Here is a 26,505-nt window from a genome sequence, read left to right on the forward strand (position 1 = left end):
TGTAAAACTATTTCTAAACCAAAATTGGCAAGAAATTCTTTTGCATCTTGCTGATGCGGATAAAGGATCTACAAGATAATTACTAAGCTGAAATAAACACATATAACATTTTATTTACAAGACATCGGCATTAGTTTAGGTCGTTGTGGGAGGAACTAGAAGGTATATTACAGCTTGGCATAATTTTGAATTGAGACAGTTTCGAGCTAATGACACTCAGACAACATGAGGCTGTGATGTTAATAGCTTTTTCGAGGAAAAAATGACACGTACATGCACAGTTATTTACTGAATTAGTCATTCGAACTGTAACCTAAATAATTCACAATTTCATGAAAATTTTCGTAAAATAATGATTTAACCATAATCATTCTATGTTCATCAGAGACGTTTTGGAGCGTGTATCAAGTGCAACAGCTGCGTTCAGGAGTAGCTCGGAAATTAAGACAGATACTTAATAATGTTTGAATAGTCACAGAAGTTGTACTATTTACACACTTTATATTAGTTTGAGAGTTTGCTAGTGAAACCTCGACCTCAGTTCGGATAAGACATTTAGATTCAAAGTTTCACTAGTTTCGAATTTACCATCATAGCCTCTTTCATTGTAGAGTGTCACGTACACAGTCTTCGTTGTAAACCGGCACTCAGTACCGTGAATAATGAGGCTGAGACTGGAGACTGTAGGACTACCTTTTAACACTTTTCGTTGTACACAAGCTTTTGCCGCTTTCTTTGTCGGTATAATTTGCACGAAGAGAAGAATAGAATAAAAAGGATTATAAACATATTCAGGAACTAAAAGAGTCGGGCAACAGTGCCTAGGCGAGAGAACATCAGTAGTGTCTGTCCCTGCACACTGAAAATGTGTTCGCGTTTGGTACTCACATCCAGTTTTCTGTATTCGTCGTACACTGTCAGATGACACACGGTACTGTTTTGCCATTACAGACGTATAAGGGGTCTTAAAATATTGTCGCGTTCGTGTTACAGCGGGAATGTTCCTCCGCCTGTAACACTACCCAGGCCGTCGTACGTGAAATTTAGATATTATACAAATCATAGCTAACGACTTTTACGGACAGGGGTTCTACACAAATATGAATATATATGCGGTAGGGTGGTCTACTGCGTGTGCACGCGGAATCCGTACTCCTCGTCGGAGGAGGACGACGAGTAGTGGCGTCGCGCGCGGCGGAACTCTTTCTCGAGCGACTGCGAGATGTTGCGGCGAGCGCTCTGCTCGCGGAACAGCGAGTAGAGGTTGCTGCGCTGCTTGGGGCGGCTGGCCGCCGGCTTGAAACTGCGCGGCCGAGCCGGCAGCGGGGGCGGCACGCGCTTCGGGTCGTCGCGCGGCCGCGTCGTCATCTCGTACATTATCTCCTCGTACACGTGGTACTCGGTGGCCGGCTGCTGCGACGGCGGCAACGGGGCCGGCTCGGGGGGCGACTGCGTCTGGTTCTGCAGGTCCTCGATGATCTCCAGCATGCACTTGGCCACCTCGGAGAAGCGTCCAGAGCGCGCGCCGGCGCCCGAGGCGGAGGCGGCGGCGGCGGCGGCGGTGGCGGCGGCGGCGGAGCAGGACGGCTGCGCCACCGGCAGCACGGGTGGCGCCAGCGACAGAGGCAGCGGCAGCGGCATATTCACCGCGTTCAGCGCCGGCAGCCGAGTCGGACTGGCGCTCGCGCTGGCGCTAGGGCTGGCCGCGCAGCTGCTGTCGCTGCTCGACGATGACGCGGCGCCCGCCGGGCCGCCACTGCGGCTCTTCTCTGCAACACAACGCACGTGTTCCTTTAGCTGCAAGACGTGGTGACCAATGGTTGGTTTCAACTTTTGTAGTCCTGTCTTCCTCAGTCGCGTGTAATATTACGGTATAGGGATGGCTAGAGAACAAATGTAAGTATGTAGAGGCGCATATCACTAAGGGTAAGATAGATACTGCCTACAGGAAAATTAAAGAGACCTTTGGGGAAAAGAGGACGACTTGCGTGAATATCAAGAGCACAGATGGAAACCCAGTACTAAGCAAATAAGGGAAAGCGGAAAGTTGGAAGGAGTATGAAAGGAGCTATACAAGGGCGATGTTCTTGAGGACAATATTATAGAAATGGAAGAGAATGTAGATGAAGATGAAATGGGAGATATGATACTGCGTGAAGAGTTTGACAGAGCACTGAAAGATCTAAGTCGAAGCAAGGCCCTGGGAGTAGACAACATTCCATTAGAACTAATGACAGCCTTGGGAGAGCCAGGCCTAACAAAACTCTACCATCTAGTGAGCAAGATATATGAGACAGGCGAAATACCCTCAGACTTCAAGAAGACTATAACAATTCCCATCCCAAAGAAAGCAGGTGTGACAGATGTGAAAATTACCGAACTATCAGTTTAATAAGTCACAGATGCAAAATACTAACGCGAGTTCTTTACAGACGAATGGAGAAACTGTAGAAGCCGACCTCGGGGAAGATCAGTTTGGATTCCGCAGAAATGTTGGAACACGTGAGGCAATACTGACCCTACGACTTATCTTAGAAGAAAGATTAAGAAAAGGCAAACCTACGTTTCTAGCATTTGTAGACTTAGAGAAAGCTTTTGACAATGTTGACTGGAATACTCTCTTTCAAATTCTGAAGGTGGCAGGGGTAAAATACGGGGAGCGGAAGTTTATTTACAATTTGTACAGAAACCAAATGGCAGTTATATGATTCGAGGGGCATGAAAGGGAAGCAGTTGTTGGGAAGGGAGTGAGACAGGGTTGTAGCCTATCCCCGATGTTATTCAATCTGTATATTGAGCAAGCAGTAAAGGAAACAAAAGAAAAATTTGGAGTAGGTATTAAAACCCACGGAGAAGAAATAAAAACTTTGAGGTTCGCCGACGACATTGTAATTCTGTCAGAGACAGCATAGGACTTGGAAGATCAGTTGAACGGAAGGGACAATGTCTTGAAAGAAGGATATAAGATGAACATCAACAAAAGGAAAACGAGGATAATGGAATGTAGTCGAATTAAATCGGGTGATGCTGCCGGAATTATATTAGGAAATGAGACACTATTTGGGGAGCAAAATAACTGATGATGGTCGAAGTAGACAGGATATAAAATGTAGACTGGCAATGGCAAGGAAAGCGTTTCTGAAGAAGAGAAATTTGTTAACATCGAGTATAGATTTAAGTGTTAGGAAGTCGTTTCCGAAAGTATTTGTATGGAGTGTAGCCATGTATGGAAGTGAAACATGGACGATAAATAGTTTAGACAAGAAGGGAATAGAAGCTTTCGAAATGTGGTGTTACAGAAGAATGCTGAAGATTAGATGGGTAGATCACATAACTAATGAGGAGGTATTGAATAGAATTGGCGAGAAGAGGAGTTTGTGGCACAACTTGGCTAAAAGAAGGGATCGGTTGGTAGGACATGTTCTGAGCCATCAAGGAATCACCAATTTAGTATTGGCAGCGTGGAGGATAAAAATCGTAGAGGGAGACCAAGGGATGAGTACACTAAACAGATTTAGAAGGATGTATGTTGCAGTAGGTACTGGGAGATGAACAAGCTTGCACAAGATAGAGTAGCATGGAGAGCTGCATCAAACCAGTCTCTGGACTGAAGACCACAACAACAACATTGATAATTTTTACTTATGTACCAAAAAAAATGGCTCTGAGCACTATGGGACTCAACTGATGAGGTCATTAGTCCCCTAGAACTTAGAACTAGATAAACCTAACTAACCTAAGGACATCACAAACATCCATGCCCGAGGCAGGATTCGAACCTGCGACCGTAGCGGTCTTGCGGTTCCAGACTGCAGCGCCTTTAACCGCACGGCCATTTCGGCCGGCGCACTTATGTACCGTCTGACAGCAACTGAAGAAAACACAATTTTAGTGCCATACGCGTTTCGCCTTTATTTTCTGCAAGGCATCATAAGTGGGCTGGAATATGTACATATGTTTGCTATTTAATTTACATTTTTGTGGCTGTACCTATAGGTTATAAACAGTACTGGTGGTTGGTATTTCCTATTAAGTAGTAATGTTTTGAACTGTACTTACAGGTTGCGTGGACAATTTCTTACATATTACGCTCCTGTTGCATTTTTGGTGTTGTTGTTCTTATGAATGCCAATTAGCGGTTGTTTTTCCACATTCCACAGCACTATGAACTGAACGCTTGTTTCAATGCAATGTTTTGGTTTCTGTTGCCGACTGTCAAATGTTTTTGCCAAAGATCGAATGTTATTGCCCAACTTTAGAGTGTAATTATTGAAGTATCTGTGATCTGTTCGTGTATGCATTTGTGTGTGTGTGTGTGTGTGTGTGTGTGTGTGTGTGTGTGTGTGTGTGTCCAGAAGGTGAAGGGGGGAAGAGTTTTTTTGTTTTATCTTATTTCCTTCATTAAGTGTAGTAGGGAGCCTGTGCTGATGTGTGTTTGTTCATTTATCACATGTTTGTTTTCTGCTATGGCTTTCTGGATGTGGAAGTTTTCTTGCGTTTGTATAGGATGTTTATCATGGTTGCTTATTCTCATTGTATTCATTTCTTGTTCTATGTTTGTAGGATGATGGTTATGGTGTTTTAAATTTTCTGCAAATGTGTAATGGTTTGTTTCATACTTCCAAATGATATGTTCTTTGTATCATGTTTCAAAATTCCTGCATGTCATGCCTATGCATACTGCATCACAACTTTGACATTCAAGTTAATATATTCCTGATTGTTGGAATTTGTCCCTCTTGGTAGCTGACTGGCTTAGGTGCGATTGGAGGGTTTGCCCTGGCTTATATGCTATTTCGAAGCCCTGTCTCTTTAGGATGTTTGTAACGCTGTAACAGTTTATGTGTGTAGGCCATGCTGTACCATCTGGTTCTTTTCTATGTGGTGTTGTCACTGTGTGTGTTTGTTGAGTGTGTTTGTAAGTTTTCAGCTTGCGAGTTCTCTTGTATTCTGGAAATGTTGTGTTTGTTTTGTATTTGTGTTTTTAGTTTTTGATTGAGCCTGTGTACCACATGTGTGTCATATCCGTTGTTCCTAGCTATTTGTATGATTGTACTCATTTCTTGTTCATAGTTTCTCGTGTTGAGTGGGATTCTGTTTAATCTATGTAACATGTGTCTTAGTGTTGCAAGTTTCTGGCTGTGGGGATGATGGATGTGGAATGTATTATTGCGCCTGTGGCTGTTGGCTTTCTAAAGATGTTAAACGTATGTTTGCCATTTTCTTTTTTTATTGTAATGTCAAGAAAATTTATTTGAGTTTCTTTTTCGTTTTCAAGTGTGAATTTTATGGTTTGATGAGCTTTGTTTATTTCCGAATGGAGTTCATCTATTTTTTTGGTTGGTTGGTTGGCTGATTTAGGGAAGAGGACCGAACAGCGAGGTTGTGAGTTCCATCGGATGAGGGAAAGATGGGGAAGGAAATCGGCCGTGTCCTTTCAGAGGAACAGTCCCGGCATTTGCCTGGAGCGATTTAGGGAAATCACGGAAAACCTAAATCAGGATGGCTGGACGCGGGTTTAAACCGTCGTCGTCGTGAATGCGAGTCCAGTATGGTAACCTCGCTCAGTGGTGACCAATGAGAACGTGTGAATACAACTCCTTCGGCTTATTGTGCGAAGGGCTCGGATATTAAAACAGTTTCAGGCTTTACTAATCTGATGGAATTAAAATTTCCTTGAGACATATGAGTCTCAACTTTGCCTTCGATAATGACAGAAACTGAAGAAATCAATTAAATTTTTGCCACGACCAGGACTTTAACAAGGATCTCCTGCTTATGAGGCAGATGTGCTAAGCGAAACATTACTGTAGAGTATGTTAAAAGCCAAGTTCGATGCCCTCTGTAACAAGAATTTCAGTTCACGCCTTCAGCCCATTTTTCCCCTTCTTAAAACGTCAGTATTGCTGGGGCTCTCTGGTATTAGAACAAACCAGAGGTTTGTACATAATGGGTAAATCCTGCCCGTACCTCAGGCGTTGGTGATCTATTGATCTGATGGAATTACAATTTCATTGAAATATGTGAGTCTCAAATTTATCGTAACAATCATGGAATTTAAAGAAATGAATTAAAATTTGTGCCACAGCTGGGACTTGAACCTGGGTCTCCTGCTTACCACTCCGTTAGCCATACTCTATGACGCCCGCACTGTTTGGTCAGAGAGGCGGTGGCCCTCTGTAATAAGAAAACTGAGTAAAGGAATCAACGATCAACTTGAACGGATGTCATGTGACGTCCGCCCAGACCAAACGCAACGAGTAACACAGAACAAAATAAAGAGATAAAAAAAAAATATGGTGTAATGGTTAGCACATCTGCCTCGTAAGCAGGACACCTGGATTCAAATCCCGCCTGTGGCACAAATTTTAATTCATTCCTTCAGCTTATATCATTATCGAAATTTCAGGAATTCTTGCGAGCTCAGGAAATCTGGTATTAGGGAATGTAGGGGGGAACTCGCAGGCTCTCTGGGGCAGAGGTGACGTTCAAAAGTATTACATACTGCAGCTCGGTAGCGAGCTGTCCTCACTGATCCATGAAGATATTCTGCCAGTAATGAAAGGTTCAAAGAATTTGTGAGTGCGCTCCTGTGCACGGACTTATGATAAGTTATTTCCGATTTTAAAGCCTCCAGCCCAGTGGTTGTCAGACATTTTTGGCTTGAGAGCCAGTACTGACACTGGAGGGTGACAACTCGGGCCACCACGAAAGGTGGAGGTTTTGGGGGGAGGGTAATGGTCACTCAAAGAAAAACTCAATTTTCATCAGACCATGTTTACTGTTAGAACCACACCGCTCAAACATTTTGAATCTGCACATTTTAAGATATCACGCCAAATATTTTAAGTAAAAAAGTAAATAATATATTGGAACTACATGCATTTTTCTGAAGGCTCACGTAGTGACCAGCTTTCTGTACCTAAGCCGGTAATGTGGCCAGTGCTGTCGCAACAGATCCCATGTTTGTTGTATGATTTCCGGGTGCATTTTCTTGGCACCTTCGTGCCCTACTATCAGAGAATACAAAGCGATTACAGCTCACCGTTTTGAATCGGACTTTCGTATTAGGCCAAATATATCAGAACAGAGACTATAATGAAGCTTTATTAATTCAAAGTTGTCAAAAAGGCACAGAATGGCGGATGACAACTTTGCATATACAGGTTGAACATTAATATAACCGGCAAACTGCAGGGTCGGTTTCCTGAATGGAACTGGAGGAAAAAGGTCCTATCAACAAGTGTCTGGAAATGCATCGTTGCCACGGCAGATGACGCTGATTAATGACAGTTCCTCTGATCATGTGCCGTGTGTTCCTCGTGTGTTGCAGGCTGTGTGATTGACACAGCGTATTGTAACCAGTAGAATGGTCCGGTATTCATGCCGATAACAAGTCCAGATGGTGTTTGTGAAGGGCCAAGTAGATGGAAATGCTTGAGAGGCAGCACGGCTGTATCAAAACCAAGTACCCTCATAGACGCCAACCACACCACACAACATTTCAAGCTCTTTTTGGGCGTGTATGTGATCATGGGTCCTTTCAGACAGACGAAAGTGCAGGGAGGTGGCGGACTGTGCGTAGCCCCTATTTGGAGGACCAGGTATTACAGGATATTGAGACGAACCCTAGCCCAAGTTCCAGGCAAGTGGCTCGCTAACATGGTGTAAGCCTAAGTACGATTATTTCTACCCTGCATGACAATCGCTACAGTCCCTATCATTTGCAATGCTATGGAGGCCATTTTGAACACTATTATGACGTGGATGCGATGCAGCTCTGTACTATATTCCAGAACGATTTGTTCTCATTGCACGCATACCGTCCATTACCGGACGCATGTTCACAGGGCCTTTTTCCTCCATTTTGATTCAGGAATCCGTTCTTGCAGTTTGTCGATTTTATTAATGTTCACCCTGCATAATATGGTGTAAAAGTCAGTCTGATCTGTAATATTTTGCGTGATACGTGGAAGTAACTGACTTATTAGGGTGAACACCTTGGCCACTTTTCCTGAGGAGTAGTGTGACCACTTTTATAGATCGGACGTCCTGTCGGCGGTAGTGATCCATACCGGTCGGGGTGGCCGAGCTGTTCTAGGCGCTACAGTCTGGAACCGTGCGACCGCTACAGTCGCAGGTTCGAATCCTGCCTCGGGCATGGATGTGTGTGATGTCCTTATAGTTAGGTTTAAATTAGTTCTAAGTTCTAGGGGACTGATGACCTCAGAAGTGAAGTCCCATGGTGCTCAGAGCCATTTGAACCATCTGAAGTAGTGATCCACAGAAGAAACTATCAAATTTAAATAAATAACAAGGAACTACATTTTTAGGCCAAAAGACTCTGTTTAAACATTGATATTGTACAAATTACTACGCTTCATACAAGGGAGATGACAAAAATAATGTAAAAGACTTATCTTACGCCAGAGTACTCAAAAACAAAAAAGATTTTACCAAAAAATAATGAGAGAAGCTTCTTCTGCCATTATCACTGACAACAATGGCGATGTATTTTAGAACTCGTTTGACGATTTTTTGGCAAGCGGTAACGCCGTTCAGTTAAAAAACGCAGCCAATGGCCACTTTCCGCTACCGATCTTGCCATTAATTGGTAACATACATAAATTAGTATTTATATTGTATTCTATTGTATGGAACTGGGGACCTTGAAACGACGGCGAGGCTTCGTCCCCGCCGTAGCCCGCAGTGGTACGCAACCCTGAACAGGTTCGTCTACATGTATATCTACATCCATACTCCGCAAGCCACCTGACGGTGTGTGGGCGGAGGGTACCTTGGGTACCTCTATCGATTCTCCCTTCTATTCCAGTCTCGTACTGTTCGTGGAAAAAAGGATTGTCGGTATGCCTCTGTGTGGGCTTTAATCTCTCTGATTTTATCCTCACGGTCTCTTCGCGAGATATACGTAGGAGGGAGCAATATACTGCTTGACTCCTCGGTGAAGGTATGTTCTCGAAACTTCAACAAAAGCCCGTACCGAGCTACTGAGCTTCTTTCGTGCAGAGTCTTCCACTGGAGTTTATCTGTCATATCCGTAACGCTTTAGCGATTACTAAATGATCCTGTAACGAAGCGCCCTGCTCTCCGTTGGATCTCCTCTATCTCTTCTATCAACCCTATCTGGTACGGGTCCCACACTGGTGAGCAGTATTCAAGCAGTGGGCGAACAAGTGTACTGTAACCTACTTCCTTTGTTTTCGGATTGCACTTCCTTAGGATTCTTCCAATGAATCTCAGTCTGGCATCTGCCTTACCGACGATCAACTTTATACGATCATTCCATTTTAAATAACTCCTAATGCGTACTCCCAGATAATTTATGGAATTAACTGCTTCCAGTTGCTGATCTGCTATATTGTAGCTAAATGATAAGGTTACAGCAGTCCACTCACCCCACCACCGCCCCACACCGAACCCACAGTTATTATGCGGTTCGGCCTCCAGTGGACTACTTGTCCGACGACTAGTACGTTGTGTTTCGTTGACACTCGCAGATCGGCAGCACAGTTTGTGAAAGTGCCAACAGCGCAAAGACTGGACCAACGAGGAATGGGGTCGAATGTTTTTCTCGGATGAAAGCAGATTCAGTCTGAGTAACGATTCTGGACGTACCCCATACGGTGATACACACTGCAGATCCAAAAAAAACTGGCATATTCCAATACAGAGATATATAAACAGGCGGAATACAGCGATGCGGTCAGCAATGCCTACATAAGGCAACAAGTGCCTGGGGCAGTTGTTAGATCGGTTACTGCTGCTACAATGACAGGTTATCGAGATTTAATTGAGTCTGAACGTGGTCTTATAATCGGTGCACAAGTGATGGGGCACAGCATCTCCGAGGTAGCGATAAAATGGGGATTTTCCCGTACGACCATTACACGAGTGTACCGTGAATATCAGGAATCTGGTAAACCATCAAATCTCCGACATCGCTGCGGCCGGAAAAAGATACTGCAAGAACGGGACCAACGACGACTGAAGAGAATCGTTCAACGTAACAGAAGTGCAACCCTTCCGCAGATTGCTGCAGACTTTAATGCTGGGCCATCAACAAGTGTCAGTGTGCGGACCATTCAACGAAACGTCATGGATTTGGGCTTTCAGAGGGGAAGGTCAACTCGTGTACCCTTGATGACTGCACGAAAAATGGCTCTGAGCACTATGGGACTTAACTTCTGAGGTCATCAGTCCCCTAGAACTTAGAACTACTTAAACCTAACTAATCTAAGGACATCACACACATCCATGCCCGAGGCAGGATTCGAACCTGCGACCGTAGCGGTCGCGCGGTTCCAGACTGAAGAGCCCAGAACCGCTCAGCCACCCCGGCCGGCTGACTGCACGACACAAAGCCCTAAGCCTCGCCTGAGACCGTCAATGCCGATCATGGACTGCTGATGACTGGAAACATGTTGCCTTGTTGGACGAGTCTCGGTGCAAATTGCATCGAGCGGATGGACGTATACGGGTATGGAGACAACTTCATGAATCTATGGATCTTGCATGTCATCAGAGGACTATCCAAGCTGGTGGTGGCTCTGTAATGGTGTGGGGTGTGTACAGTTCGTGTGATATGGGATCCCCGATCGACGGACTTGGGCAATTCCAGCAGGACAATGCGTTACCCCACATTGCTAAAAAGTCGCTCCGGGTACACTTTTCTGAGTTTAAACACTTCCGCTGGCTGGCACAGTTCAGCGTTATTGTGACAATTTAGTCCTTCTCCATGTTCGTCTTTTCAGGGGTGAATTCGACCCTGACTTTATTTTTATGGATGACAATGCGCGACCGCCTCGAACAGCGCAGGTGGAGGACCTCTTGGAACGAGGAGATATTCAGTGAATGGACTGGCCTGCGCGTTCCCTGTACTAAAACGCCATCGAGCACGTTTGGAAGGCGGTGGGGACACGTAACGCAACACTTCCACATATACCAAAGACCGTCCAGAAGTTATCAATCACGCCCTACCACAAGAACCCCTCACCATCTCTGTGGCAGCATAGGGACACCTTGCAGAGCATTCATTACCGTCCGTAGTGACCACATACCCTATTAAAATGCCGTCTTGAGCCGCTAGTTCGAGAGCCCACACACAATGGAAATACTCCAAGAAAAATAAAAACGAGTAAACGGTGCACCATTAAGGAATTATTCGAGTGGGACGGAAATCGGAAGATGTGATGTACATAAACATACAAAAAAGGGTAAAATTTCAGAAAAAGTGGATGATTTATTCAAGAGAAAGAGCTTCACAAAGAGAGCGAGTCAATAATGCATCGGTCTACCTCTAGCCCTTAAGCAGACAGTCATTCGGCTGGGCATCGTTGGTATTTGGGATCAGTTCGAAACTGGACTCATCACTGAAGACAATTCTACTACAGTCAAGGAGATCCAGGCCGAAGGTGTGTCTGCAGACGCCCCAGACAGCGCTGGGATACCAACCTGTCACCCGCCATATGGCACGACAACCAGGAGTGATGGTCTAGTGGTTCTTTTTTACGGAGCAGGACCCTTTTGATTGTTATCCGCGGCACTCTTACAGCACAGTGATGCATCGACGATATTATACGCCCCGTTTTGTTGCCCTCCATTATAAGCCCTCCTGGGTTACATTTCGGCAAGATAATGCCCGCCCGCACACAGCGAGAGTTCTGCCGCTTGTCTTCGGGCTCGCAAAATCATACCTTGGCTAGCAAGATCGTCAGATCTCTCCCCAACTAAGAACGTTTGAAGCATTACGGGCATGTTCCTCCAACCATCTCGGGATTTTGACGATCTAATGCGCTAATCGGACAGAATCTCACACGATATCCGTCAGGACGACATCCGACAACTGTAACACTCAGTGCCAAGCCAGATATTTTCTTGCATAAGTGCCAGACGTGGACCAACAAGTCACTGACGTTCTTAATTTGTGAAGCTCTTTCTCGTGAACAAATCATCCAATTTTTCTGAAATTATTATCATTTGATTTTCTGTACATATACATTACATCTATCGAATTCCGTCCCATTCGGATAATTTCTTTGTGGTGCGTTATTTGTTTCTTGTCTTAGAGTGTATTTTAGAGCTTGTAGCTACAAGCAGACCTGACCTTATCGACAGTACCAGTACAGAGATAGGGATTAGTAATCATGAAGTCGTCATAGCGAAGATTTTTACTGAAGTTAACAAATCAGCCAAGAGAGCTAGGAGTGTTTTTCTGCTAGGCAGAGCAGATAAGGAGTTTTTAGCATCGCACTTAGACAATGAATGGCCATCATTTACTTCAAATATGATGGACGTAGAGGAATTATGGGCAAAGTTTAAACTGAGTGTACATCGCGCCCTGGAGACGTATGCGGCATGTAAGTTGGACTAAAGACGGAAAAGACCCACTGTAGTTTAACAATAAAAATAGAAAATGCTGGGGAAACAAAGAGTGTTGCACTCTTAGTTCAAAAGACAAAGCGCAACTTACGACAGCCGAAAGTTAATAGAGATTCACGCGTCAGTAATAACAATTACCACCGTCATACCTTAGCAGGAGATCTTGCCGAAAAACCGAGAAATTTATGGTCATACGTAAAATCGCTAAGCGGGTTCAAGGCTTCTGTCCGGTCATTGTTGACGTGTTTGGTGTGGCTATAGAAGGAAATCTGAAGTTTTAAATTTTACATTTAAGAAATCATTCACGAAGAAGTATCGTACAAACATAACGTCGTGTGACCTTCACACAGACTCCCGTATGGACGACATAGCAACAGGCAGCCTTAGCATAGAGAAGCAGCTGAATCGGGGTGGCCGGGCGGTTCTAGGCGCTTCAGTCTGGAACCGCGCGACCGCTACGGTCGCAGGTTCGAATCCCGCCTCGGGCATGGATGTGTGTGATATCCTTAGGTTAGATAGTTGAAGTAGTTCTAAGTTCTAGGGGACTGATGACCTCAGATGTTAAGTCCTGTAGTGCTCAGAGCCATTTGAACCAATGAATTGAAAACAAATAAGTCGCCAGGTCGCAGTCGAATCCCAATTCGATTTTACAAAAGTACTCTACGGCATCCGCCCCTTACTTACCTTGCATTTATGGCGAATTTATCGTCCAGCGCAGTCCCAAGCGACTTGAAAAAAGCGCATGTGACTACTGTATATAAGAAGGGTAAAAGAACGGATCCGAAAAATTACAGATCAATATCCTTAACATTGGTTTGCTGCAGAATTTTGCAGAACAACAGGCAGATTCCCTATTCCTAGATTTCCGAAAAGTGTTTGACGCGGCGCGCCACTGCACACTGTTAACGAAGGTACGAGCATCCGCAATAGGTTACCACACATCTGAGTAGCTCGAAGACTCTTTAAGTAACAGAGACCAGTGTGTTGTACCCGACGCCAAGTGCTTATCAGAAACAAGGGTATCGTCAGGGGTGTCCCAGGAATAGATAATGATGTTTGTTTGTGGGGCGCTCAACTGCGCGGTTATCAGCGCCCGTACAAATTCCCAACCTTTGCTCAGTCCAATCTCGCCACTTTCATGAATGATGATGAAATGACGAGGACAACACATACACCCAGTCATCTCGAGGCAGGTGAAAATCCATGACCCCGCCGGAAATCGAACCCGGTCCCGGGAATAGGACCTCTGTTATTTTCTGTATACATAAATGGTCTGACGAACAGGGCGAGCAACAGTCTGCGGCTGTTTGCTGAAGACACTATGGTGTAATCGAAGATGTCATCTTTGATTGTCCGTAGGAGGATATAGGATGAATTATACAAAATTTCTAGTTGGTGTAGTGAATGACAGCTAGCTCTAAATGTAGAAAAATGTGAGTTAATGCAGATGAGTAGGGAAAAAAAGTCCCATATTGTTCGAAACAGCATTATTGGATGCTGACACAGTCATGTCGATTAAATATCTAGGAGTAACGTTAGAATATGAAATGCTAGTTGTGGTAAAAGGTACCCTCCCCCAGGCCCGTCAAGGTGGCTTCCGGAGTATGTATGTTTATGTAGATGTAAGAACCATGTGTGGTGTCACCGCCAGACACCACACTTGCTAGGTGGTAGCTTAAATCGGCCGCGGTCCAGTAGTACATGTCGGACCCGCGTGTCGCCACTGGCAGTGATCGCAGACCGAGCGCCACCACAAGGCAGGTCTCGAGAGACGTACTAGCACTCGCCCCAGTTGTACGACGACTTTGCTAGCGACTACACTGACGAAGCCTTTCTCTCATTTGCCGAGAGACAGTTAGAATAGCCTTCAGCTAAGTCCATGGCTACGACCTAGCAAGGCGCCATTAGTTACTTCATGAATCTAAAGATAGTCTCACTTGTATCATCAAGAATGCTGTATACCAAAGGACGATATAAAAGTTAAGTGTTCTAGTAGCTACGTCCTTTTCTTTATCACATTCATTACGAATCCTGTTCCAGACTTCGCGCCAGTCGGCGTGTGTGTACGTGTGCCCTTTCGGCTACCCGTCACTGTGGACTGGCTGCCTTGTCAGTCCACTACACCATGTTCCACCTTTTTTGATTTCTAGGGGACCGTGATAAATTGCGGTGACTTCAGTGCATTTATTGTCTTTGAACAAAAGTGTCATTTCTGTTCGCTCCATTGTGTTTTTTTTTTTCAGGTAACTCCTGTACTATACTGTGGAATTTCTCTCTATGAATGGTACAAGTTTTGTTGCGCTGTGCTACTTGGAAGCGAAACATCACACGAAAGTTACTTTCGACCTCAAGTTTCGCGCACCAGTGTAGAGCCACTTTAAATTTCTCTACCGTTCCATTCACGAATAACACGTGTGAAAATGATCATCAGAATCTTTCAGTGCGAGCTCTGAACTTTCTTATTTTCTTATGCTAGACATGTATCTGTGCGTAAACGGGAGCCAACAAAACGTTTTGGCATTCGGAGGACAAACTTTGTGATTGTAATTTCGTCAAAAAGTCTCGCCGCAACGAGAAACACCGTTGTTTCAGTCACTGTCACCCCGTCTGACGTATCATATCCTTGATGATCTTTACTTCTTGGTACTACAGAACGAGCTACTCGTCTTTGAACTTTTTCTATATGCACGTCATTCCAGTCTGGTAAGGATACCATACCGCGAACAAGTACTTCAGAATAGGACAGACAATCTTATTGTAGGCAGGCTTCGAAGTAGATTTACTGCATCTTGTAAGCGTTCTGCGAATAAAAAGCCGTCTTTGGTTCGCCTTCTCCACAAAATTTTCTGTGTGATGCTTTGAATTTACGGTGTGCATGCCTGTAATCCTTAGGTATTTAGTTGACTCGACGGCCTCTAATTTTATGTGAGTTATTGTATAACCGAAATTTAACGACGGATTCTTAGTACACAAGTGGAGAAACTCACACTCTTTATTGTTGAGGACATTTTCGTACCATGAAAAAGCTTGTCTGAATCATTTAGTAATTCGTTTTGATGATGAATTTAATGAACGTTGAAGAACGCCACTATCAGCAGACAGTTTAAGAGGGCTGTTCATATTGTCTCCTAATTCGTTTAAATGGATTAAGAACAGCAAAGAAGTAACGTTGCAACAACTCGTGACGCGGCAAATAAGGCGTATGCAACCGTTACGTTTCCAACGGGCCGGTGCACAGCCAGAAAGTCCATGACAGCCTTACGCAGAATGTTTCCAGAGCACCTTGTTTCCCGGTTTGGTCATGTCAACTGGCCACCCTGTTCGTCCGATTTATCGGCATTTGATTTTTTCCTCTGGAGGTTCCTGAAATCTAAAGTGCATGCTAATAGGCCTGCTACTATTCTGGACTTGAAAAACAACATTCATACCGAAGTGGAGGTCAAGTGACACACCTTATTAACTAATGGCGTGTGTGTGCTCTTGCCGTACGCAGTATTGTCGACAAAGTTGGATACCTGTATGACGCGACGTATGTAATGAATGGTATGAAGTTATCTTTGGAACAGTGTGCACTAATGTTGTGTAGCTGTAATTCTTGATACTTGGATATGTTGTCTGAGCTGGACCACTGTTTTCGTTGCACCTTTCAATTCTTCATTGGTACAAGTATCTAAACATTTTTTTTCAGCAGGTGGCAGTATTCGAAGTGATGATTATTTTGCTGAAAATTTAATAACAGCAACCTTGTTATCTATCGAGATTTAGAAACAAGAACAAGAACAAAAAATTTTCGATGTGCTCTTAACGGTATATCACTAACTTCCAAAAAATGGAGTGTGTGTTAATATCCGTACAGAAGATTTAGGAAAAAGTATTTCGGAAGTGTTGTAAATGTGAAGTAAAAATGAACTGGAACAGATAAATTTAAACCTCGCCACGTTATGTTTAGACTGTATTGTTTTTACCGACTTCGATCTCAGATTTTATACATTATTATGAATACAAATTTTAAATATTTTCAGAATATTTTTGTGAACCGCTTCTCTGCGAAGTGTGCTTTAACGCGGTATTATCCTTCCTCAGATCGATCTAATGGTTTTAGTAATAGTAGACCTACATCATTCGTTTAAGAGAAACTTATTTTATCAATACCTTAGAATATAAAGAAGTCACAAGTAGTAACTAGATAGTGAAATTTTTTTTTTTTTTTTTTTTTTTTTTGCGTACTGCCAATGGCCGAAAACTTTTTTGTTGGGAGAAAATATTGTTTATTATCGCTCAATGAAGTTCGTCAATATTTAGTTTCAAACATACGTAGCACGAAGCATTTACTATAATTTACTGTAACGCTGTACAAAGAACAGGATATTAACAAAAATGTATAAAGTGAGAAATCAGTATAGCGCATAAGAAAAAATATGTTTAGTTGCTTGTTATTTGTTAAGATGCCTGAATGTCAATATTTTCAGAAAGCTGGTGAGCACGAAAATATATTAAAATTGTATATATTTCGAGGAAGTTGTTAATCCAAAGCTCTGGAAAACAGATTTCGTTTGTTCGTGTCCTTTTATTGGAAATATAGTGTGAATGACTTTGTTCAGTACGTTCAGTGTTTTCTGTTGTATTCCAACATAAGTTAACGACGTAATATATGGAACTCTTGCCATAATGAAACTCTTTTACACTAAAAAAGCTTATATATCAACTAAATGATGTGAAATAAGTTGCCGCATCACGTATTCCTGAACAAGTTATCATTATTTGATGCCAGTTTTCCGCACCTTACTAATGTCGTAGATGAATATCTTGTGTTTAGCTACAATCTAGCTTTTTTAGTTTCCTGTTTTTAGAATTATCTACGAATGACCTCACTTAAATAATATAGCTGTTACGTATCTCTTTAATAAGTTTGCACTAATCTGAACTTGCGTTTGACATTTCAATTGTATCTTTAGGGCGCGGTTAGATGCATTACTATGTCCGTCCTTTTATGTGAGAGTAATCTATAAACAAATTTGTGCTTGTTTTACGGGTGATGACTTAAAAATGAAAATTAGGGTTTAACATCCCGTCGAAGATGACATCATTAGAGACGGAGCACAAACATGGATTGGGGAAAACTGTCGAATGAAAATGGAAATGCCCTTTTTTGAAAGGAACCATCCGACATTTGCCTGAAATGATTTTGGGAAACTACGAAAAACCTACGTCTGGATGGCCTGACAGAGGACTGAACCTCGTAAAATCCCAACATTTGCGTAAAGCAATTTTGGGAAAATACAAGAAACTTAAATCTTAATGGTCTGACAGGGAACTGAGCCTCGAGTCTCCCAAATGTGAATCGAATGTCTGAATTACTGCGCCACGCCACTTGATAAGTGTAATTGAAAACTATATTGTCAAGCGTTGTGATTGGGTGGATCCATAATCGGCATTCGGCTGATACTCTTCCTTTTGTAACAGAACGTTCTGTGATAACTCACCTAATCGTAAAAGGAAGACGTGTGCAGATTATAGTGCAACGTACGAATCACAGAGAAGTTTACCAAAGACTATGTTATACAACAGTGAATCAACACTAAAGAAAGGCATTAAAGAGTTCTGTCAAAAACGCTGCAGGAGGATTTAATGAACAATACGTCACACTCACATTAAAAACGCATACAGAGGTGCCTACTTAGCGCCACAGTTTGGAGAGAAGTTACAATTATTTATGAGCCGTGATATATAGGATATTACGTGTATTGTAGCTGAGAGGTGTTGATTATATTGGGTAATGATTGCCAGGTACACTGTTTATCGATGCTATCCTTCGATGGTAAATTTAGCTTCATATACGCCTTCTGCTGTGTATTTACTTAGACTATCTGAATCCAAAAAAAATAGTTCAACGAGGAGGATATATTTTATAACCTTATTATGAAACAGTTATTTAAATTATGGTGCTCAGGAACCAGTGTAGGAGGAAGAAAGGAATATTGCGTTTACCGTCCTGTCGACATTGAGGTCATTAGGCAAGGAGCACAAGCTCGGATTGTGTCAAGGATGAGGAAGGAAACGGGCCGTGCATTTTCAAAGCAACCATCCCAGCATTTGCCTGGCGCGATTTATGGAAATACCGGAAAACCTAAATCTGGATGGGTTTGAACTATCGTCCTCACGAATGCAAGTCCAGTGTGCTAAGCACTGCACCAGCTCACTCGGTAACAAGCTAGATATTGCACCTGTAATGCCGTGTGCTCACCTCTCAGTAGGACATCCTCTGGCTCTTACCAGCTCATGCGATCAAGCAAGTAACTTCCTTCGTCCATTGGCCACCCATTCGCTTGACTACATGTCCCAAAAACATCCAAATCAATAACAGGGTGACACTTATTGAACTACACTCCTGGAAATGGAAAAAAGAACACATTGACACCGGTGTGTCAGACCCACCATACTTGCTCCGGACACTGCGAGAGGGCTGTACAAGCAATGATCACACGCACGGCACAGCGGACACACCAGGAACCGCGGTGTTGGCCGTCGAATGGCGCAAGCTGCGCAGCATTTGTGCACCGCCGCCGTCAGTGTCAGCCAGTTTGCCGTGGCATACGGAGCTCCATCGCAGTCTTTAACACTGGTAGCATGCCGCGACAGCGTGGACGTGAACCGTATGTGCAGTTGACGGACTTTGAGCGAGGGCGTATAGTGGGCATGCGGGAGGCCGGGTGGACGTACCGCCGAATTGCTCAACACGTGGGGCGTGAGGTCTCCACAGTACATCGATGTTGTCGCCAGTGGTCGGCGGAAGGTGCACGTGCCCGTCGACCTGGGACCGGACCGCAGCGACGCACGGATGCACGCCAAGACCGTAGGATCCTACGCAGTGCCGTAGAGGACCGCACCGCCACTTCCCAGCAAATTAGGGACACTGTTGCTCCTGGGGTATCGGCGAGGACCATTCGCAACCGTCTCCATGAAGCTGGGCTACGGTCCCGCACACCGTTAGGCCGTCTTCCGCTCACGCCCCAACATCGTGCAGCCCGCCTCCAGTGGTGTCGCGACAGGCGTGAATGGAGGGACGAATGGAGACGTGTCGTCTTCAGCGATGAGAGTCGCTTCTGCCTTGGTGCCAATGATGGTCGTATGCGTGTTTGGCGCCGTGCAGGTGAGCGCCACAATCAGGACTGCATACGACCGAGGCACACAGGGCCAACACCCGGCATCATGGTGTGGGGAGCGATCTCCTACACTGGCCGTACACCACTGGTGATCGTCGAGGGGACACTGAATAGTGCACGGTACATCCAAACCGTCATCGAACCCATCGTTCTACCATTCCTAGACCGGCAAGGGAACTTGCTGTTCCAACAGGACAATGCACGTCCGCATGTATCCCGTGCCACCCGACGTGCTCTAGAAGGTGTAAGTCAACTACCCTGGCCAGCAAGATCTCCGGATCTGTCCCCCATTGAGCATGTTTGGGACTGGATGAAGCGTCGTCTCACGCGGTCTGCACGTCCAGCACGAACGCTGGTCCAACTGAGGCGCCAGGTGGAAATGGCATGGCAAGCCGTTCCACAGGACTACATCCAGCATCTCTACGATCGTCTCCATGGGAGAATAGCAGCCTGCATTGCTGCGAAAGGTGGATATACACTGTACTAGTGCCGACATTGTGCATGCTCTGTTGCCTGTGTCTATGTGCCTGTGGTTCTGTCAGTGTGATCATGTGATGTCTCTGACCCCAGGAATGTGTCAATAAAGTTTCCCCTTCCTGGGACAATGAATTCACGATGTTCTTATTTCAATTTCCAGGAGTGTATTTGATGGCTTCAGGAGCTGTTTAATAATTGAGGTGGACTGGGAGAGGTTTAACTGTAGCCAAAGAATTACATTTGTTTCGTGAAATGTGGTGGTGTGTTTTACATGATTTTTACCTGTCTCTGAATTACAATCCTGTTATGGCGCTGGGGAGATTGTCATCAGAAGCTGCTAGGAGCCGGAGGCGGCTGGAAACAGTGCATGAGCCGCTAGCAGAGTAGATTTTCTTGTCCAGTGGTCGGACCTCGACTCTCAGAAAGTGGTAAGAGTGCTACGGCGAATTACGTACTGATTTTGGATCAGTGACGAGCTTAAACGTGTCTCGCGTGTCAGCGTGTGGCTGGCGACCATTATGTAGACTTATTTGTAAGTGTAATAGTGCAGAGGACAAATCCAGGTTCGCCAATAAAAGTTTCCAATTTAATCTGCAGGGCAATAGGTCGCATAATTTGACCCGCGCGCCACACGTCGTTAAGAGTTGGACTTGGCTGCGTACTTCGAATGAAGTTCAGAGGCACAGACAGTAGAAAAGATGCACTGTGTCATACGCACAGTCGTCAGTCGTTAGCGAATGTTACAGCCAAGAGTATAGGAGAGGTTATCCACGTATATAGACTGCTTGAATTATTCAATAAAGCAACATGTTTGGGAGTGTAAACCTCTGCAGTGGCAATACAAAGATGTTTAACAAAAGAAAACTTATATTTATTGTTGTCCTGCGTGATCTTGGCAGTTTTGACTGCCATCTTGTTTCTGCTGCACAGCAGAATTGATTTTCATACCACGATTTAGTATCTTTCGCAAGTTTATCAACAGAGCTCAACAAGATTCAAGGAGCCATAGCAGTGGAGGTAACTGAACACACAACAAGAAGACGGCCACTTTAAGTGAACAAATGTGACCACAGCACATGCCAAGACTGTACAGAACAGCTTTAATATCTACACTACACACACAATTAAAGGATCATTTATTCTGAATCCCGTAATTGTGTCCCATTCAGACACATAAGTTTGAGTTTTGGCTCAAGGTGCCTACAACCTTGATATGTAATGGTGAAACTGCATGGCGTACTGCGATGTCGCCCTAGGTCTCGATGAAACTTCATACAGCGAGATGTGGACAAATGCGATAAAAGGTCAGAGCTCAGCAGTTCATGTGACGTGTAAAGTGTGTTAATGATGTTACATTGGCACCAAATTTCACAAAAATTCTGGACGTGTCACACGATAGGAAGGTCGTGACATTCCCCGTTACCCACATTTCACCCCTCCTTTTGACGCCTCTGCGATGAAGGTCGGAATCGCGACGCCCAGCGTTGGAAGCACGCAATTTTTTTTTAGTGAGTGACCGAGGAAAACATTTCAGTCACACCGCCGCTCAGAACCGAAACGAAGAGGCCTCAGGGGGTGACATATAGGGCGTCAGTGAAATCAAGCCGCGCGGGGCAGCCGCACTGTCTCTGGCGTCCTGTCACGGTTCGAGTCCTCCCTCGGGCATGTGTGTGTGTGTGTGTGTGTGTGTGTGTGTGTGTGTGTGTGTGTGTGTGTGTGTGTGTGTGTGTGTGTTTTGTCCTTAGCGTAAGTTAGGTTAAGTTAGATTAAGTAGCGTGTAGGCCTAGCGACCGATGACCCAGCAGTTTGGTCCCTTAGGAACTTACCACAAATTTCCAAATTTCCAATGAAATCACCCTTTCCTTGAGACGTTGATTCCCACACATTTCGCATTCTAAAACGACAGTTTGCAGTGTGAGTAGCAACAGGAAGACGTTCTTGACAATCTTTGACACTGATAATCGCATCGGACGTTACAACCCTTCTCTAAGGACATTGCGGTGCTGCAGCCCCAATGAATGTGATTGCACCCGTTTGGAGTGTATAGCGAGCACAATTTTTGTTATGGTGTACAGGTTGTAGCCACTAGGAACCATTCAGGGCCATTCAGAACCATTCAACGAAATCTGAACGTGATCCACAGCAGAAAAGGGTCTTTACCATTTTTGAGTGGCCCTGTGGCACGTTCATGGACAGGTGTAACACTGACGCATGCGCAAATAAAACGGCAATGGATCCCTCTAAGGCCACACAGTTCAGCAAAATCCTCTGTGTCATCCGCCTAAATTTATTGAGAATTTTAAAAGTGTACCTTTACAGAGAAAACCTGCAAAGTAGTCTGAGGCGCTAACAGATACTGCCGCACGGAGTGGCCGCACGGTTTGAGACGCATTGTCACGGATGGTGAGGCCCCTCCCGCCGGAGGTTCGAGTCCTCCCTTGGGCATGGATGTGTGTGTTGTTCCTAGCGTAAGTTAGTTTAAGTAGTGTGCAAGTCTAGGGACCGATTTGAACGTTTTTTTTTTCTAGCAGATAGGCAACCACTTGACACCCCTCCAAGGCCAATTTCCTGCCTGCAGGCGCCTAGCAGTATTTCGCTGGTTCTTAATGAGAAAGCACATTTTTTAAATTCTCGATAAATGTGGACATGTGTTATGGAGGGTTTTGCTGAACTGGGGGAGGAGAGGGGGAATCTCACAGGGAGCCTTCGTCGTTTTATTCACACATGTGTCAACATCGCACCCCTCTGTGATCACACAACAGGACGATGTGACATAGGTGCACAGAAAACCCATAAGGACGCTTTGTTGCTTTGGATCAGGTTTAAATTACGTCGAATGGTTTTGAACGACCCTTAGTGGTTCCATCCTACACACCAGAGCAAAAAATTGCGGTCGCACTGTTCTCCAAAGAGTTGAGATCACGTACAGCCGCATGATGTCCTTCGTGAAGAGCGAAGCGCCCAGGAGGTGTAAGGAGTATCAAAGGTTGCCAATAATGTCGTCCTTTTGCTCATCACACTGCGAAATGTCGTTTTAAACGACGAAATGTGTGGGTTGGTTGGTTGGTTGTTTTGGAAGAGACCAAACAGCGAGGTCATCAGTCTCATCGGATTATGGAAGGACGGGGAAGGAAGTCGGCCGTGCCCTTTCAGAGGAACCATCCCGGCATTTGCCTAAAGCGATTTAGGGAAATCACGGAAAACCTAAATCAGGATGGCCGGACGCGGGATTGAACCGTCGTCCTCCCGAATGCGAGTCCAGTGTGCTAACCACTGCGCCACCTCGCTCGGTGAAATGTGTGGGAATCAACGTCCCGAGCAAAGGGGTAGTTTCACTGACGCCCTTTATGACACCCGCTGAGGCGTCTTCGTTTAGATTCTGAGCGGCAGTGTGTCTGAAATGTTTTCTTCGGCCACTCATAAAAGAACTGCTTGGTTTCAAAGCTGGGTGTCACGATTCTGACCTCTGTCGCAGAGGTGTCAAAAGGAGGGATCAAATGTCACACCTTTTCTGTCCCAAAAGACAGTCGCCATCACCTTCCTTGCCGACTGTCTTGTGGGCGAGAAAAGGTGTGATTTTTGTGGATTTCCTGGAAAGAGGCACTACAATAAACTCTCAAAGGTATTGCCAAACTCTGCACAACCTCAGAAGAGCAATACAAAACAAGCGCAGGGGAAAGTTGGGCTCAAAGATCTTGCTGATTCACAACGCCCGGGCCCACACCGCAAATGCCACTCGTGAAGTTCTCGAATCTTTTAAGTGGGAGTTGTTTTGCCGGCCGCGGTGGTCTCGCGGTTCTAGGCGCGCAGTCCGGAACCGTGCGACTGCTACGGTCGCAGGTTCGAATCCTGCCTCGGGCATGGATGTGTGTGTTGTCCTTAGGTTAGTTAGGTTTAAGTAGTTCTAAGTTCTAGGGGACTGATGACCACAGCAGTTGAATCCCATAGTGCTCAGAGCCATTTGAACCATTTTTTTTTTGGAGTTGTTTCCTCATCCGCCGTACAGTCCCGACCTGGCACCGAGCGACTTCGACTTATTCCCAGCAATGAAGAAGTGGTTGGCTATGCAGCGTTTTGATGACGACGCACAGCTTCGAGAAGAGGTAACCACGTGGTCGAAGGCGCAGGCGGCCGAATTTTACGACGAAGGAATTTCCAAGCTCGTCCATCGCTACGGTAAGTGCCTTAATTTAAATGGCAACTATGTAGAAAAGTAGCATTTCAGTGTGGCTTTCATCTGTATATAATAAAAAGAAATTTCCAATACTTTATTTATTTTTAATTCCAAAACGTAATGTACTTTGTGGATAGCCCTCGTACCAAAGGGAAATGGAGCCGCCGCCGTTCATTTAGGACACATGTCTAATAACAGATGTCGCTGTCGCACATGTGCAGCACTTCCGCACGTCTGCACACTGTGCAGCGTTTGGCCGGCCCTGCACTAGACGCAGACAGCAGGGGTACACAAATACCGTCCAGGGGGATACGAGGTGGCGGCAGGAAGGACCTCCGGCCACCCCTTTACACCAACCTTGCCAAATCCGTTCCTAACAATTCCGACCCTGCGTCAGCGCGGGACACGGCACCAGTGAAAGAAGAAAGAAAGAGGTCGATTTACAGTCTACGGTATTAAATTGGAGAGTGTAGAAGCTGGCGGGTAGCTACCTCTGAGCTTCTTGACCCTGGCGACGCTGGAGCGGCGGTACTTGTCCTCGATCATGGTGACGTAGCTGCACGGCTGGCCGTACAGGAGCGTGTCGATGTCCTCCTCGGCCGTGGCGAGGCGGCAGGCGGCCGGCGACGCGCTGGGCGACGGCGAGTGCGTGCGCGACTGCGGGCACGACGACAGCGCGCCGCGCCGCGGGCTGCGCGACACGTCCGCCGCCGCCGACGAAGACGCGGACGCCGACGCCGCGCCGCCAGCGGACGGCCCCGCCGCCCCCGCGCCGCCCGCGCCGCCACCGCCTCCGCTGCCCTGGCGCTCGTACCGCTGCATCGCGCTCAGGATCGACTGCCGCAGGTACATGAGGTGGTCCAGGTCCCGGCCCGCGTATTGCGGGTGCGAGTGCCTGCAAAAGTCACACCCACTTGTAACAAACATTACACGCACTATACGCTGTTCACAATTACACTACTGGACATTAAAATTGCTATACCACGAAGATGACGTGCTACAGACGCGAAATTTAATCGACAGAAAAAAGATGCTATGATGTGCAAATGATGAGCTTTTCAGAACATTCACACATGGTTGGCGCCGGTGTCGACACCTACAACTTCTGACGTGAGGAAAGTTTCCAACCGATTTCTCATACGCAAACAGCAGTTGACCGGCGTTGCCTGGTGAAACGTTGTTGTGATGCCACGTGTAAGTAGGAGAAATGCGTTCCATCACGTTTCCGACTTTGATAAAGGTCGGATTGTAGCCTATCGCGATTGCGGTTTATCGCATCGCGACATTGCAATTCGCGTTGGTCGAGATCCAATGACTGTTAGGAGAATATGGAATCAGTGGGGTCAGGAGGGTAATACGGAACGCCGTGCTGGATCCCAACGGCATCGTATCACTAGCAGTCGAGATGACAGACACCTTATCCGCTTGGCTGTAACGGATCGTGCAGCCACGTCTCGATTCCTGAGTCAACAGATGGGGACGTTTGCAAGACAACAACCATCCGCATGAACAGTTCGACTACGTTTGCAGCAGCACGGACTATCAGCTCGGAGACCGTGGCTGCGGTTAGCCTTCACGCCGCATCGCAGACAGGAGCGCGTGCGATGGTGTACTCAATGACGAACCTGAGTGCACGAATGGCAAAACGCCATTTTTTTGGATGAACCCATGTTCTGTTTACAGCATCATGATGGTCGCATCCGTGTTTGGAGACATCGCGGGGAACGCACATTGGAAGCGTATATTTGTCACTGCCATACTGGCGTATCACCCGGCGTGATGGTATGGGGTGCCATTGTTTGCACGTCTCGGTCACCTCTCGTTCGCATCGACGGCACTTTGAACAGTGGACGTTACATTTCAGATGTGTTACGACCCGTGGTTCAACCCTTCATGCCGGCCGCGGTGGTCTAGCGGTTCTAGGCGCGCAGTCCGGAACCGCGCGACTGCTACGGTCGCAGGTTCGAATCCTGCCTCGGGCATGGATGTGTGTGATGTCCTTAGGTTAGTTAGGTTTAAGTAGTTCTAAGTTCTAGGGGACTGATGACCACAGATGTTAAGTCCCATAGTGCTCAGAACCATTTGAACCATTTTGAACCCAACCCTTCATTCGATCCCTGCGAAACCCCACGTCTCAGCAGGATAATGCACGACCGCATGTTGCAGGTCCTGTACGGGCCTTTCTGGATACTGAAAATGTTCGACTACTGCCCTGACCAGCACATTCTCCAGATCTCTCACCAATTTAAAACGTCTGGTCAATGGTGGCCGAACAACTGGCTCGTTACAATA

At 45.6% G+C, this 26,505-nt stretch overlaps 1 protein-coding gene across 1 annotated transcript in view; it reads right to left on the bottom strand.

The window, feature by feature from the left end:
- Nucleotides 1-1,125: 1,125 nt before the first annotated feature.
- The window catches only part of LOC126249449 (uncharacterized), a 573,122-nt gene continuing 547,742 nt past the window's right edge, over nt 1,126-26,505 (bottom strand). The window contains exons 5-8 of the mRNA XM_049951102.1: nt 24,994-25,108; nt 24,705-24,870; nt 1,695-1,769; nt 1,126-1,535 (exon numbers count right to left, since the gene is read on the bottom strand). Coding sequence (XP_049807059.1) covers nt 1,126-1,535; nt 1,695-1,769; nt 24,705-24,870; nt 24,994-25,108 — 766 coding nt within the window. The remainder of the gene's footprint in view (nt 1,536-1,694; nt 1,770-24,704; nt 24,871-24,993; nt 25,109-26,505) is intronic.

This window comes from Schistocerca nitens, chromosome 3 (assembly GCF_023898315.1).
Source record: "Schistocerca nitens isolate TAMUIC-IGC-003100 chromosome 3, iqSchNite1.1, whole genome shotgun sequence".
Lineage (NCBI taxonomy): Eukaryota > Metazoa > Arthropoda > Insecta > Orthoptera > Acrididae > Schistocerca > Schistocerca nitens.